Source organism: Aethalodelphis obliquidens, unplaced genomic scaffold, assembly GCF_003676395.1.
Source record: "Aethalodelphis obliquidens isolate GAN/ISIS:26980383/991018 unplaced genomic scaffold, ASM367639v1 scaffold1, whole genome shotgun sequence".
Taxonomy (NCBI): domain Eukaryota; kingdom Metazoa; phylum Chordata; class Mammalia; order Artiodactyla; family Delphinidae; genus Aethalodelphis; species Aethalodelphis obliquidens.
In genome coordinates, this window is record NW_020837945.1 from 65,311,608 (window position 1) to 65,328,531 (window position 16,924).

At 38.1% G+C, this 16,924-nt stretch overlaps 1 protein-coding gene across 3 annotated transcripts in view; it reads right to left on the bottom strand.

Moving 5' to 3' along the window:
• The window catches only part of TMEM39A (transmembrane protein 39A), a 30,404-nt gene that overhangs the window by 4,452 nt on the left and 9,028 nt on the right, over positions 1 to 16,924 (bottom strand). For all 3 annotated transcript variants that reach the window (XM_027105385.1, XM_027105398.1, XM_027105392.1), the window contains exons 3-7: positions 15,460 to 15,682; positions 10,077 to 10,160; positions 7,903 to 8,057; positions 1,595 to 1,943; positions 639 to 826 (exon numbers count right to left, since the gene is read on the bottom strand). In XM_027105385.1, coding sequence (XP_026961186.1) covers positions 639 to 826; positions 1,595 to 1,943; positions 7,903 to 8,057; positions 10,077 to 10,160; positions 15,460 to 15,682 — 999 coding nt within the window. The remainder of the gene's footprint in view (positions 1 to 638; positions 827 to 1,594; positions 1,944 to 7,902; positions 8,058 to 10,076; positions 10,161 to 15,459; positions 15,683 to 16,924) is intronic.

Consider the following 16,924-nt stretch of genomic DNA (forward strand, 5'->3'; position numbering starts at 1 on the left):
CTCACTTAGGGACAGTTTTCATTCAAATTTAGGAAAAGCAGGGCAACATTCATTAGTGAGTTTAGGAAGAAAAGAAAAACACAATTAAAGATGCAGGCTAAAACAACAACAAAACCAACAAAAAACCCAAAAAGCAAAAATAAATAAATAAAATGCGGGCTAGGAAAATCACTAGTACAAATTTACATTTATTAGAAAGAAAAGATGAGAGAAGCAAATTTCAGCTGCCTAAGTATAAGACAATTATCTAGCAGCTATTCAGCTGTGGCAATGAAGATGAGAAGATGAATCTCACAGTCTTCTAAAGAAAATTAAAAATATGTCATGACTCTTTGAATTTGGGCAAAGGGTTAGGACTGAAAAGAAAACTCCAAGATTATAGCTTGGGAAATAAATTACACATTCTAGAGTGACTGGGTAGTTGAAAGGTAGGAGGCATTTAAGGAGGGACTGGGGATGGTGGTGGAAATGAGTTAATATCCCCTGCGTTCAGTTTAGAGGGATGATAAGCACCCACGTAGACAAAAACTAAAAATTAAGTGTTCAAAGCCAAGAACAAGAGTGACATACAAAGCAAATAAACATGATCAGCAGCATGTAAAAAGGTGTTAAATGGTTTTATCCTCTAACCTACTTACATGTGCTGTGGAGCATTGCTGTAGGACCCATGTTCAAGCTTCTGCCACTTGCCCAGGTGAGCAGCTGATTTATGTAGCAAATCACAGTATTTGGATGGCAGCAGTTGTGTGGTGAGCATGACAAAAGCATTGATCCACACCATAATGAGGTGCTCACATGACCAGCGCATGTCATAGTACTGGGTACTCTGGAAGAGATCAGAAGAGAGAGAAATGATCCATGTACTGGTGAGCAAGAAGGCAGGGATGGTGCGTGTACATACACCCTGCAGACAAATGCCACTCTGAGTCACCCATGCATTTGTTGTCCTCCTGTCTGTGCAGAAAGTTCAAGAGCAGAGTCCTCCAAAATCCTTCAACCTGACTTTCTGGCTGTATGAGTTAGGGTTGGGAGGGAGAGGCGATTATACTTTAAGTGCTTCCTTTCTAGAAGTGAATGCTCTCTGTGAATGACCACTCCAGCTGCAGATATGCTTCTCAATGGGTGAAGGAAGGGCACTGAAATGACCCAAAAGATTTTGGGCCCAAGTGACATCCAGACCATTTTTCTTTTCTACTAAAGTAAAGTTTAAAGGTTAGATTAAATTCAAGGAAACTCGTGATAACCATGATAAGATCAACCATGGTAGGCTGAATTTTACTGAAACCTCAGTCCTCTTAAGCTACCACATACGGATTCTAAGTACAAGTTTATCCTCCCCAGAAACTGGGTGGAAAAAAAAATCTTAAAAAAAAAGAAGAAAGAAAAGAAAAAAAGAGGGGACCACCACGGGTGCATCACAGATATGGAAATATCTATCCACCAACCAGGTATTAGTGCACTCCAGATGCAGCCGAACTCCACCATCCAGGCTGCCAAAGGGGAGACAGAGAAAAGGGGGATTAAATAAGAAATACCCAGTTTATGTCATTCACACACAAATCCAGGAAGCACATAAAAGCAAGTAACCACTTACCTTCACAAAACACAGGGGGAGAAATGCAACATAGTAGGCACTGAAGAGAGAGTTGAAGAGAACTTCCTTGATTCTGTGGTTGAAATCTGCTTTCAGACATTCTACTTCATTGCGAATGAGGTCTGGAGACAGGGGGCAGCTGTGGCTGGGGATGGGTGTGGCATTATTAAACTGTTCTTTTAGAGACTCCAGCAGTAAGGAGAGGAAGTCTTTGGACTTGGCCAAGCCACCCACAGTCGAGGCACTCTCCTCTACCGCCTGGTGCTGAACCATGTAGTTATAGTCTGCAAGAAGAAGATGAGCTCTACTATCTTGGTGGAAACAGCAGAGAGGAACATAAACACCAAACCTGTAGATAAAAGGGAGTATGAAAATGAGACCACAGAAGCCACCTAAGATCAGATCATATAACTGTGTTAGTAAAATAGTCATGATTCATCAGAGTGAACGTAATATAATAGGGACTTTGCTGACAGTAAATTCATTATCTGGGAAGCTCTTTAATTTCTTCCCACAAAGGCAATATATATTCACTGTAGAATAGGAAACTACAAAAAATCACAACAATAGAAACTACCCGGAAATAATCATTTTTATAATTTTTACAGTTGGGTGCACAGACTTTATACTTTTTCTTTTATATGTTTAGCCTCATACAGTATAAACTGTTTTGTATACTGCTGTTTTAACTTTGGGTGTGTGGTTATGTAGCATGTATATATTGAGCTTTTTCTTATGGCATTAAATATTTTTCAGCAACAATTCTAAAAGGTACTATAGTATTCTCATGTAGCTATACCATAACTTACCTATTTCTCTCTTGTTAGAACTCAGGCTGTTTCTTACTTTCCACTACTATAAATACCATTGGGATAAGTAACTTCCCACACAGATTTTTGTGTACACCTGGTATTTTTTGAATGGCTTGCCCTTCAAGTTTCCTCTTCTTAGTGAGGGGGCTCCCTCACCACATCACCCACCATACTTCTACAGGCACTCCTAGTTCCTCTTGCCTGGTTATTTTTCTCCACTGATCTTACCACTCCATATATTTTACATGTTTTTTATTTTGGGTTTTTTCCCTTTGGTCTATCCTCCCCTCACTACAATGTAAGCTCCAAGAACCAGAGATTTTAGTCTGCTTATTAGTTCACTGCTATATCCTTGACTCTTAGAATAGTGGCTGAAACATACTAGGCACTAAATAAACACTTGATGGATTAATGAAAACAATTGTAAAAGTACAATAAATAAATTTTTACAAGTAAAATTACTTGGCTAAAGGACTGAAAATTTGTGAGACTTTTCATAACTTCTTATAGTTGCTCCAACTTTGGTTCCTTAAAAAAATTTTAAACACTTTCCCAAGTCCTCATTAAGTAACTTCCACTTTGTAACATAGGTATGTATAGGTATATATTATATTGGGTTGGCCAGAAAGTTCGTTTGCATTTTTCTGTGCCATCTTGCGAAAAACCAGAATGAACTTTTTGGCCAACCCAATAAATAAAATGATCATTTCACTGACATAAATTTAGATATTAAAAATAGCAAATAAAAAGACATTTAGTTATAAATTTTATTTAAAAAAAATTAACAAACGTCACTTGTTCATAGTTCTCTATAGAGGGAGAAAGGATGAGCTTCTTGCTAAGTTAGGAAGATGGTTAGCAGCAGCTCTGGGATCCACTGTGAATGTGCCCTGGAGTAGTAGGATGGGAGGGGGTAAATGCAAAAGTATCATGCTAGGATCATAAGCTTGAAATGAGCTTGCCACTCTGTCAATTTCATGTGACCATGTCCAGGCTAGCCTGCCAGAGCATGAGAGACTCATGGAGCAGAGCTTAGCTGTCCTAGTTGCCTAAACTGACAGCTGGTCAATCCCACATATGTGACTGAACCCAGCTAAGATCAGGAGAGTCTCCTGACTTCCAGCTGATCCCAACACATACACAGTAAATACATAGTGTGGTATGCTGCCATGGCTCTGTGGATGTTCATTACAGCATCATATGTCAATAGATAACTGATACAGGGTAACATCAAAGGCTTAGAGCATGGAGAGCTTTGTAAGGTAAAGAAAATGATTCATGAATTTTAAAAAGGGTTAGTAAATATTTAGACATAAAACTTGTTTAAATTACATGATTATTTCATTGTTTTATAGGGATGTGGAGAGCCTCCAAGAATAAAGCTTATTTACATTATCTAAAAAAATGAAAATGTTTGCTGGCCATTTGATGATGGTAATCCTCTTCAGTCTGGCCAAAATATTCCTCGATATATCCATAATAAGCCTTTCAAGTTAGATAGGGTTAACCTTCTAAATGATTCAACCAGCTATTGTTGATAAATAGAATAACTAAATCATTTGTTTCCAACTCAAACAGCTGAAATATTAATCTAGAAATACAGAAACAATTGATGTAAAATATACACCTTATAAGAAATCTGAATCATGAAAAATAATGTTTATAACAATTCACTCTGTATGAATTGAGTTGATGAGTGCCTTAAGTAATCGTTTAAGGAATTTAATTAGAACCTAACAGAGTACAACCAATAGAAAGACTTCCTGCCATCTTGGCCACACAATCTCTGAGTATGCCTTTATTTTATACTGTCACTACCCATATAAATTCATGCTTACACTGCAGCACCATAAACAGTATAGAGCAATGATTCTCAAACTTGAGCTAGCATCAGAATCACCTAGCAGCCTTGTTAAAAGACAAATCCTGTGCCATACTTTCTAGAGTTTCTGCTTCAGTTTGGGGTAGATTCTGAGAATTTCTATTTCTAACAAATTTCCAGGTGATGCTGATGCTGCTGTTCTGGGAACCACATTTTGAGAACTACTGAATTTAGAGTAATGGTTAAGACAAGGGCTCTGAATCAAAAAGACCTGAGTCTTTCTCATTAACTGTCTAACCATAGGAAAATTTTTTAACCACTTAATCTGTCTTTACCTATGGCAAAGATTGCTAATTGTCTGCCAATAGCTACTGTTCTCCTGTTTCTTCCATAGCAACAGAATTTTTGTGTGTGTGTGAATAGCAGAAACATTTATTCCACCCAGCAAAGTCAAGAAAAGTGAAGTTCCAACACTATTCTTTTGTCTTCTCAGTTATAAATAAAAGAACAGGCATTTTATCAAAGACATACACCTGGCAAATGAACACAATAAAAATGTTCAACATTATGAATCATTAGGGAAATGCAATCAGACTATAGTGAGATACCTCTACACACTTTAAAACAGCCAATATTTTAACTACTGACCATACCAATCAAATACTGGTGAGGACTACAGGGGAACTGGAATGCTTCCATACTGTTGACAGGAATGCATAAGGGTACAGTTATTCATTTTAGAATATGAAACCATATATTCATATGAAGACTTTTATGCACATGTTCATAGTTAATCTGTGGTGGCCAAACTGGAAACAAACCACAAAACCCCTTCTGCTATTTTTCAGGAAGAAAATGAACTACTCATACCTGCAACTTAGATGATTCTCAAAATAATTATGCATCATGAAAGAAAAAGACAAATACAAAAGTAAACATTAAGATGCCAATGATATTAACAGTCTAGAAAACACTAATTGAGTGGGAAAAAAAGTAAATCAACTGTAGTTGCCTGGGAGTCCTGGGAGACATGTCAGAAGGTAGATATTGGTGTTGTATGTTTGTTATTATGATGATGGATCCGTGGCTTTACAAGTATTAAAACCTACCAAGCTGTACATTTTAGGTATGTTCATTTCAATGCATACCAACTATACAGCTCAATTAAGTTTTAATAGAAATTGGCTTCACATAAAAATCTGAATCTCCTTTTCAGTAGAACTCTGCCAACCACAGGTTAACTCCATCACCTCTCCTTGTACATGGGAGGGATTCTGTTGTAGTAGCAATGAAGACTAGTGAGCAATGAAAGGTGTTTCCACTTGAGTTATCCAGGAACTCTGCCTGGGTCCTAAAAATCACATGCTTGGACTACATGACTTCCACTCTCATGCAGCTCCAAAATCACTGGTGGTTCTCACAACTGTCCTCATCTCAGGGTAACCTCTGAACCCATCAAAAATTCTGACATCCAGGACTCAACATTAGTCCCACAGAGCCCTGCAGTCTACCCTGAGAGGCCTTGGACAACAATGCAAATTAGACCACAACTGGAGTGAACACTATTCTCTGCCATGATACTATCTCCACTGAGGTATACAAAGTTTGCAACACTCACAAAACCTGTTCCTCTTCATCCGGACAGTTCAACATGGCTTTCAACATCAGTCCAACAGTGAACAAAAACCAAGATGAAAGCAGGCTTAAATAATAGTCTTTATTATGGCATAGAGCAGAGCAAACTGAGACAGATAGTTTCCAAAAAGGGTGAGAAAAAAAGGTGGAGAAAAAAAGATTTTTCTATCTGGAGATAGAAAAATCCATCCTGAGCATGACATGAGACAATGCCACCAAAGAAGGTGCAAACCTCTGTGAGCCACCAGCAGAACCCAGCCTGGATCTCCATGGTCAAAGGTGGTTAGGTCCTGTCTTAGCCAGTTGATGGAAGAGAAGGACAACACCTAAGTGCTCAGCCTATTAATGCTTCACTCCAGGGGACAGGAGAGCACAAAGGTCTACCTACCCTGACCACAGTGAGGTGACTAATGCCCAGTATGGGGATCACAGCAACAGAATTTTTAGTTGAGATACAGCTGCCCTGCTAAAGACTTAATTTTCCAGCCTCCCTTACAATCTATCATGCTAGGCAGGGTGGAGCAAAAAGATAGCAGAAGCTTGAGTTCTGACACCATGGAGCTATCACAACTATCCGAGATAACTTAAATACACACTATACAGGAGAGAGGAATGAGCTTCTAACTTTTTAAAGCCACAAGCATTTTGGATCTGTTATAGCAGACTAAATATACTACCTCCTGGGTCATTGTGATGATTTCATGAGGTGATGTTTATAAGCACCACCTAGCCCGACACTTAACACTTAATAAGAGCTTAATAAATGATAGCTATCTGTTAACATCTAACAAAGAAGGTTTTAGCCAAATGTAAACAAGTTAAAACTATGCAAAATAGTTTAATAAGCTAATATGTACAATAATATACCACTACACAACCATCAGAACGGCTAAAATTTTTAAAATGGAAAACATCAAATGCTGGCAAAAATGTGTAGCAACCAGACTCTTATAGAATTGCTGAAAGAATAAAATGGTATCACTTCTTTGGGAAAAAGTCTGGTAGATTCTTATAAGACTAAACATACTCCTACCTTGTGGCCTAGCAGTGCCACTCCTACATATTTCTCCCAAGAGAATGAAAAGGTATCTTTGCAAAAAAAGACTTGTATTAAGAATGTACATAACAGTTTCTTTTTAATAGTAGTCAAAAACTGGAAACAACCCAGGTGCCCAACAATAGGAGAATAAACAAACTGTGGTATATTCATACAATGAAATATTACTGATACATGCAATCACACAGACAAATCTCAAAAACAACATGCTGAGTCAAAGACAGCTTGAAAGTGTACATACTGTACAATTCCATTTATATGAAATTCTAGAATTGGCAAACTAAACTATGGTGGAAAAAAAAATCAAAACACTGTTGCGGGCTTCCCTGGTGGTGCAGCGGTTGAGAGTCCGCCTGCCGATGCAGGGGATGCGGGTCCGTGCCCCGGTCCAGGAGGATCCCACGTGCCGCGAAGCGGCTGGGCCCGTGAGCCATGGCCGCTGGGCCTGTGCGTCCGGAGCCTGTGCTCCGCAACGGGAGAGGCCACAGCGGTGAGAGGCCCGCGTACCGCAAAAAAAAACAAAATAAAACAAAAAAACACTGTTGCCTCTGGGAGACAGGGGGATTGGGTTTGACTGGAAAGGGACATGAAAGAACTTCTGGAGTAATGGTGATGTTCCATACTGGAATAAGGTTTTGAGTTACACAGATATATGCATTTATCAAAACTCAGCATATGTACACAAGATTTGTGAATTTTATTGTATATGAATTTTATTTGGTGGACAGAGCTAATGAAAATATTCTTCATTGGTAGGAGAGCCATACCTCTTGGGGATAATCTTAGTTTATGTCTATTGTCCCAGCTGTATCCCAGTTTAGAAAATAAGTTATATGGTCACTTCAACCACTGATTTTTCCAATTTTCTGGACTCCTGCTTTATACTGAAGAATTTCATTTCCCTCCCTTTTATACTATCATTTGCATGACCCAAATAATTTCTTAAGACTTAATAATAAAATAGTAAAACTGGAGTACTCACGGGTAGCCAAGGAAAAGGAGATTGAGGACTGAATGGCTTCGGAAAAGATTGACCAGGGTCCAACAAAGTACCCATCCACACAAAGTAAGTAGCACCAAGCGAGCTGATATGAGAACCATGTAGTGAATCATTGATGCTGCACCCGCCTTAGTGGCCTGTAAGTTTGGAAGCACCAAAAAGAAAAGCTTATAAGTGACTTTATTCAAAAGCAATGTGACTCAAGTAAGGACTTAGTAGATTTAGTGGAAGGTAAACTGTGGGGAAAAAAAAAAGAAAAAAAAGGAAGGAACGAAGAAGAAGAACTGCCCATCCCACCTTATCTTCCTCATTCTTGAAGATTCGATCTCTCCAGAGACAGTTAGCTGTTTCCTCCTTGAATTCCCATAGTCCCTCACAAAGCCCTCCTTTAAGTTCTTATGATATTGTCTAATTTATTTACACTGGGGCTTCTCAAAGTATGTTCCATGAACCACACTCATCAGAATTACTGGGGCTGCTTACTGAACATGCAAATTCCTACTGACTTTCACCACCAGATATAGGGAACAAAAATCACAAGTCAAGGAACCTGTATTTTGACAAACCAACAAGTGATTTTTATATACATAAAGATAGTGAGCCACTAATTTATCTGACTCCGGACTAGACTGCCATGGCCTAAGCAGCAGCAACAGTGTTTCTATTTTTCCTTGAATCCTCCCCCCAATCTGTTTGCTGAATTAATGTTTAACAAATTACTGAAACTTCAAAAAATAATCAGATCTTCTTTGACAGATCCCTATATAAATGTTTCTTTTTTGATTTTTGCAAATATGAAAATAATGCATGATCATTACTTCTAGTTCTTTACATCACAGCTGTTCAAATATTCTTCTTTAATCCCAGGTCTTTAAAACTGATTAAATATAGTAAGAAAACATACTTGTCTAAACATGAAGCTCTGCAATGTCATTTTCTTTCAAACTGAACTAGGAAGGAATGAGTGAAATGCAGGGGAAAATGACAGATTCTTATAACCTCTAAAATAGCAGTGTCAGAACTCAGAAAAACAATTTTCTGGAGTCAACAGCGCATGGGAAAGGAGAAGGAGTTTTTCAGGTCCCTCCTGTATATCCATTTCTTAGTTCACCCAACATACTACATAGCATATATAATATATACACAATATATACTATTTGTGTAGTTACTTATAAATGCAAAGAAGCAGTTGAATTAATACTACGGCCTGGGCCTTGAACTGTAGAGTAGGCTCAAGCTGTTCTCAGCCCAGTAGGACAAAGAGTTGCATATCACTCCCCGATACATACCTCATGCCAATGTACCTCATGTGCCAAAGTCAAGGGAAGGCATCTAAGCCACTGGAATTACTCCACTGCCTCCATTCTCAAATGTTTAGGATTAGTAATAAATTTAAGTTTAATATTTGTCTTTCTTGGTTGGGCAGCCTCATAAAGACATCATAAGGACCTCAAAAAGAGGTCTTATTTGTCTTGGTTGCCACTGTATCCCCAGGACCTTGTGTAGTATCTGTCACATATAGGTAGCACAAGAGCTTGGGGTTTGGAATAAGGCAAAAATGAATACATTCAAGCTCTGCCGCCCTGGTGACACTGGGATGAGTGTGACGAGGAAAAGAGTATGTTGCTGTTGGAGAGTAAGTAACAGGAGATCCTAACCTAGGGAGGGTCAAGATTAGTCCTATGCAAGTGTGGATGCTGTCATTTTAAAATTCTAAGTTTTAGTAAACTCAAACAAATGTCTCTTGCTAGCAACTCCACAAATGGTATATAAATAATTTCAAGTGAATGTTACTTGAAACAATGTTTTAGATGCAACTCTTTATTTACATACATACAACTCTTCTTAACAATAGTTACCTAAAATCCATCCTATTTTTACTGCAACTATCAAAATTAGAAAGATTGTACTGGAGAACTCAGAAGCTAGAACTAAGCTCCTATTGGACAAATGAGATTTCTAACAGTTGAATTAGTATATCACACTTGAATTTTAAATATACTGTAAGAAAACCTTTTAAAAAGAACTAGCACAATTCATGTAAGAGTAAAGAAATTAATTTATAATTCCATTCAAATTATACTTGGACATTTCACATTTTCAACCTCTAACTAGCTCTAGCTACAAGTGATAGAATACAGTGAATGAGCTGTTACCTCTGAGATGAGGGCCCATACAAGCCTCCTCGCAAGCATCACTGTGATGAATGCTGCCAGGTGGTAATCAATGAGATGAAAATTCTGTAAGAGAAACAAATAACTGTATCAGAAAGAAATATGTGTATCCAGTTGGAACTACTACATGAAGAGGTTTGCCCCCTCAAAAGACTGTCCTATATCATCTTACACTTACAGACCACAGAAATTTGAGGGACCTTGAAGAGACTACCTACCTTCTACTTCTTTCATGACAAACTGCTTTAACTTTTCAAACACTATTTTAAACTATCTGGAATGTAACCTTCTCCTTTTTTGCAAGTTTACTGTATTAGAAGGAAAAGATTACAGTTTTGGGTTAACAAGTGATAACCTGCAGAATTATGGCAAGAATAATTATCTAAAATGCCATATTTATAATGAGTGTCAAATTTAAATTCCCAGGCTTCAAGAGTTACTGTTGTTGGTCTCTCTCTATGAAAGCTTATATTAATCCAATTGGGCATCTACTAATCTAAACTCCCTACTCACTGATACATCAATACATTCAGTCTTTTCCCCTTAGCTTGATTTAAAAACATCTCTTATATTTGATCTCTTCTTCCTATAAAATGATAGCATTACCTAGATGCTGTGTATGGTTCCTTTTAGTTCTAAGTCTGTATATATAACTGTGATAATAAACAAAATGAAAAATCAATAGCAAAAAGAAAGTTGCGATGTATTTTCATTTTGATGGTCAGAAGGTCTGTAAGTTTCCACAGTTCTCCTTCAAGAATTTCTCAACTTATTCAATAAATATGAACTAGACACCCACAGCGTGCCATGTAGTCTTCTAGATACTGAGGATACAATGCTGAAGAATGATAGACAAGATTCCTGCTCTCCTGGATCTTACTTTTTACTGCAGTGTGAGAGAGAAAGGGGATGGCAGAGATTACTAGTTGTTTCTTCTGCCATCACAAAATTTAACTGGACACTGACTCCTAGCTGACTAAAGGTTCATTTCTCAGCCTCCCTTGCAATAACTACTTGCAGCTAAGGGACACGAGGGAAAGTCATGTGTGTGACTTCCAAGCCATGCCCTTAAAGGAAAGAGCTGTCTCTTTCTCCTTTCCTCCTTCCTGCCAGCTGCATGTGATGACAGGAGTTGGAGCCTTTGGACCATGGTGTCTGAAAGAAGCACATTGCGGGTGGCAGAGCAACAGATATGAAGAGTTGCCACACTGGCCTTATATCACCTACCTACTTTTTATACAATAGGGAAATAAACATCTGTTCTGTTTTAGACACCCTGTTACAGCAGTTAAACCCACATCTTTAATAATAAGTTGCTTAAGGGGGGAGGGCAATGACAATAAACAAACTAACAAGCAAAAGCATTTCAAATAGTTATGCTGCTGGTAAGAAATAAAACAATAATGACTGGGAAGGGAAGTGCAGAACCAATTTAAATTGGTGCTTAGGGAGGATATCTCTGAGAAAGTGGCACTTGGGCTGACGGCTGAATGACAAAAAAGCACAAGCCATGACAAGATCTGGGGGCAGAGAACTCCAGGCAGAGGAAAAAGTAATCACACAGGCTCTAAGGCAGGGAAATATATGCCTGGTATGTCTGAAAATCAGCAAGAAGGCTGGAATGAGGTAATGAGCAATAAAAGATTGAGTTTATATATTTTTTCCTATGGGGAAGTCATAAGAGTGTTTTAGGCAAAGGGTGCCATGATTCTATTTGTATTTTAAAATTATCACGCTGATTGCTGTGTGGAAAATACACTGTATTGGGGAAAGATCAGTTAAGAAGCTATTGCTTTCAATTCAGATGAGAAAACATGATCGATTGAACAGGGTCAGTAGCGATGGAGTGGCCAGATTTGGGATACATTTTAAAGGTAAAGCAGTCAGATTATCAAAAGAGTGGCTTACCATTCCTCAGACCATTTCCTTTTCCCTGTCTCTCTTTAAGTGTTTGGATTCTAACAATTATTTATCCCCTCTTAGTTTTGAGACTCCTCCCTGCTCATCCTACTCCTTCAAAATAATGGAAACAAATACACTACAGCCCCTAGCTAATGTCTGGGGGTCTTATGTATCACCAATCCATCTAAGACATTTTTTATATCGAAAAATTTAAGTGCCTAACGTACCTCATTGTTAAGCAAATTTTGTTATATTCTAAATCATTGAAAACTAGTAATCTACTTACGATTAACTGTTTATAAACCAGAATATTTGATTAATCAAAGTGCTCCACTCCTGAATATTCTGAATAACTTACTACACCACTTTTAGCTTTTAGTTTCTTAGGGTTAAGACTCACTCAGCTAATTATGTGATAGCTAGAATGAAACTTTACATATTCAGGTGCCCACATTTCCTTTTTGATAATTATTAAGATCTTGAAAATGAAAACAAAAAACCATATATACAAATCTGACAAATTTCTGAGTCAGGCATGCCTAACAGAAGAAAACTTAAAAGAGACAAACCACTAGTTAAGACATAAGTCCCTTGGCGACCATCCCAGTCAAGCTGCCACCTGCCATGCTTGGATACCTTCAGTGGTGGGAAGCAATTAGGTCTGTAGCAGTCCATTCATCTTTAACAGCTCACTGATGCAGGCCCTCAGATTCATAGGCTAAAATCTTATTTGCTATTCCACATATGTTACTCTTAGCTCCACAATTCAATTTTAAGCTTTGTGTGATCAAGGATTATGTGTGGCAGATAAGTTAGCCAGTCCACATGGTAACCTCCTTTAAGTGTGCCTTCTTCTACTGTAGAGACTGGAAAGCTAAAAACTACATTTCCGAACTTTCCTGTAACTAAAGTTACTAGATTTGATTTAATGTCTGCCAATCACATAAACCGAGTAAAGTGGGGAGAGGGGCAGGGTAAAAGGCACCCATTTTTGGTGGTATGAGTCAGGCAAAGGAAGCATAATTCTGGAGTCAGCAGCCATAGCAGCACTGGCTCCCTCCATTTCAAGGCAACATTTATAAGGGACTTTCACAAGAACTCCTGTCAGAAATGGTTGACTGGGAAAAGAGCTCTTTGATTACCTTAAAATTCAGTTAGTGAGAAGTTTCCATGGGATGTCAAAGTGAAAACAGTATAACAGAACTAACCAATGGTACTCATGGAGTAAACACAGAATAAATACAGGAAGCATAGCAGATAGGTCTGAATTTGAGTGTTAACTTTGTCACATGTGATTTTAAGCCAGTTTCATAACTTCTAGGTCTTATATTTCTCACTTATAAAATGGGAGTCTTAGAGTAGTACCTACCTGTTTTTAGAAAGAATAAATGAGATAATACTTGCAAATAACATAGTAAATATTTTAGCAAGTATTTGCCAATGTCATTGTTAAGATACTGAGGTATTTACTTATAAAACTATACAGCTGATGGCCATCATCAAAAAATCTACAAACAATAAATGCTGGAGAGGGTGTGGAGAAAAGGGAACACTCTTGCACTGCTGGTGGGAATGTGAATTGGTACAGCCACTATGGAGAACAGTATGGAGGTTCCTTAAAAAACTACAAATAGAACTACCATATGACCCAGCAATCCCACTACTGGGCATATACCCTGAGAAAACCATAATTCAAAAAGAGTCATGTACCAAAATGTTCATTGCAGCTCTATTTACAATAGCCCGGAGATGGAAACAACCTAAGTGTCCATCATCGGATGAATGGATAAAGAAGATGTGGCACATATATACAATGGAATATTACTCAGCCATAAAAAGAAACGAAATTGAGTTATTTGTAGTGAGGTGGATGGACCCAGAGTCTGTCATACAGAGTGAAGTAAGTCAGGAAGAGAAGGACAAATACAGTATGCTAACACATATATATGGAATCAAAGGGAAAAAAAAATGTCATGAAGAACCTAGGGGTAAGATAGGAATAAAGACACAGACCTACTAGAGAATGGACTTGAGGATATGGGGAGGGGGAAGGGTAAGCTGTGACAAAGTGAGAGAGTGGCATGGACATATATACACTACCAAACGTAAAATAGATAGCTAGTGGGAAGCAGCCGCATAGCACAGGGAGATCAGCTCGGTGCTTTATGACCACCCAGAGAGGTGGGATAGGAAGGGTGGGAGGGAGGGAGACGCAAGAGGGAAGAGATATGGGAACATATGTATATGTATAACTGATTCACTTTGTTATAAAGCAGCAACTAACACACCATTGTAAAGCGATCATACTCCAATAAAGATGTAAAAAAAAAAAAAACTATACAGCTGGAAGAAGCCTTAAAGATATCTAATCCAACCTCATTTTACAATACCATGGCCAAGGAAGAATTTAAAATAAAAATGTTTATTCCCTTCTCATACTATCTTGAATATTTTGGTCCACATTTCCTTTCTATGTTCACCAGGCCAGGGAGGTTTTCTAATCATTTATAAGTGTCAGACACATACAATCTACCCAGGACAATAATATTCTTTCTCCTAGAGCATACCTCCACTATCCATCCAAATCTGCCATTGCTGACCACTTACCTACTAGGTCACCTGACTATCCTGAACTGTTATTTTATATACCTATCTGTGGAGAACCCTCTGTGCATCAAGATTACCACAGCACACTAAATAACTGGAAAGAGTTATAACTGCTGATGTACTTCAGCAGAGATGGCTAGTTCTTATCTCATTTTATTTTGGTAACAGAACCCAATTTTACTCGGGGTAACAATGAACCCAGCTAAGGTACTATATTGTCCAACCTCCCTTACAGTTAGGAGTGGGTACCTGTGAAAATGATGTGAGCCTGGCCTATGAGAAATTCTCCTTTATGCTTCCCTACGTTCTTTCCCCTTTCTGGAGAACAGGGACAGACCACAGCCACCTTGGAGGCCACATGCTAGAAGATGGCAGAGTCTCCATCGGCCTGGGTCCCCTGCCAATGGAAGTGTGCTACTCTTGCCAACCAGGACAACTGCCTCAGACTGTTACATGTTTGAGGCATTATACAATTTGCGGTTTATTTGTTACAGAAGCTATCACTATCCTCATATAGCCATCAAAAGGATAAAGTTCCTGGAATATAATCATACTTGCACCTTAAACTTTCAACAAATTTAACATGGTGTATAGAAAGCTAAATATTAAAACCCTTCTGTGATATGTTTATAATAAATTACTTAAATGTTTTCTGCATTTTCATTTATATTTTTACTACTTCTGGTTATGGACCAAAGCCAGATATTTAACAATCTTATGACATTATATTCTGAAGGTAATCTGTGCTTTAATATAAAAACATTTGATTCCAAGAAAAATAATTTCTAAACATAAGTTTTCCTACTAGTTTCTTGGCTAAGTAACATGAAGAACTTAAAGGCCTGTTAAGACTTACCAATGAAGTACAAGAGGCAGGATGATTATAAGGATACCACCACACTGTTTTATAGATGTTGATGTACTGAATGAACAGAGCAACCAGCAAGTAGATGAAAAAGAGAAATTCGAAGAGCAGGCTCCCATCCACAGGCAAATCAGGAATTTGGCAATGACGAACAGGACCTGGGGTGATTAAGGCTGTGATAGGTGGGACCGGAAGGCCAATAGCACTACCATTCCTAAAAAGAGAAAATTATGGTTAATTCAAATGGTGACATCTTTCAGTGTCAAAGAGCACAAAAGGGTTCTGCTTCCTTTTTCACCTACACTTTAACTGTTGGCCTTCCTCAAGACTCTATTCTGGGACCTTTTGCTCATCTCTTTCCCCTCTGTACACTCTCTCTCCATAATGTAATACATGGTCATGGCTTCCATTATCTCCTACATGCTGAAAACTAAAATTTCTCTCCAAAAAGCTCACCGCTGCATTTGAGATCCATGATATCAAGTTGTCTACTGGACATCTCTGTGGTTCTCCTCCTACAATCCTGACCCTAGTCCACGGCCCACCCAGTTAGCTGCCCAAATCAGAAACCTGGGAGTCATATTAGGAATTTTCTTCTCTAAATCATATATACTCCACTTTATAAATCTTTTTCCAAACTGCACTCTCCTCTCTAAACCCACTGCCTAAGTTCAAGGAGTTACCATTTTTCACTTGAACTACTGACGTAATCCCTCTAAATTCAACTCTACTTTGACCAAATCCTCCAACCTGCCTTCAAAGATCTTTCTAAAGTGAAACTGATAGTGGACTCTCTTGCCTAAAACTCTTTAGTGGCTCTCCACTAATAGCATAATATCCAAAAATGTTTAGTCTGTCCTATGAGGCCCTCTGCTTAACAGACTACTCTCATCTCTTATCACTCCTCCACATGCACCCTATATACTACCCATGCTATTTGCTATCTGTGAATATACATGCTATTCCTTTGTATACACCATTCTTTTTACCAGCAATGCCCTCCACAATCACCTTCCTTAAAGTTTCACATACACATTTACAGACAAAATCCTTCAAGACTTTTAAAATGATCAAACATATCCTCTAAAAGCTTACTCTTACTCACTCAATCAAAACTGATTCATCTCTCCTCTGTGCCACTATTATACCTAAACTCTGCCTTTATTGCACTTTTCATACTGTTATACAGTTTTTTTCATTATACTGTTGTATAATTTTTTTGCATACATCTTTTTGTCTATCAGATCATAATCTCAAGGACAGAGACAGTACTTTTCCTGGTTCAATGCAAATACATACCTTTAGGTTGAGGAGACAGCAGACCAATACAGTCATTAAAAAGAGGGAGATCTCTTAAAATACAAATTAAAATGTAGAGATTTTAATCCCTATCTTCTTCTTGTTCTTTCTTCTAAGTGCTTTTGTAAGTCACAAATAGCTGGGCTATCTAAAATGA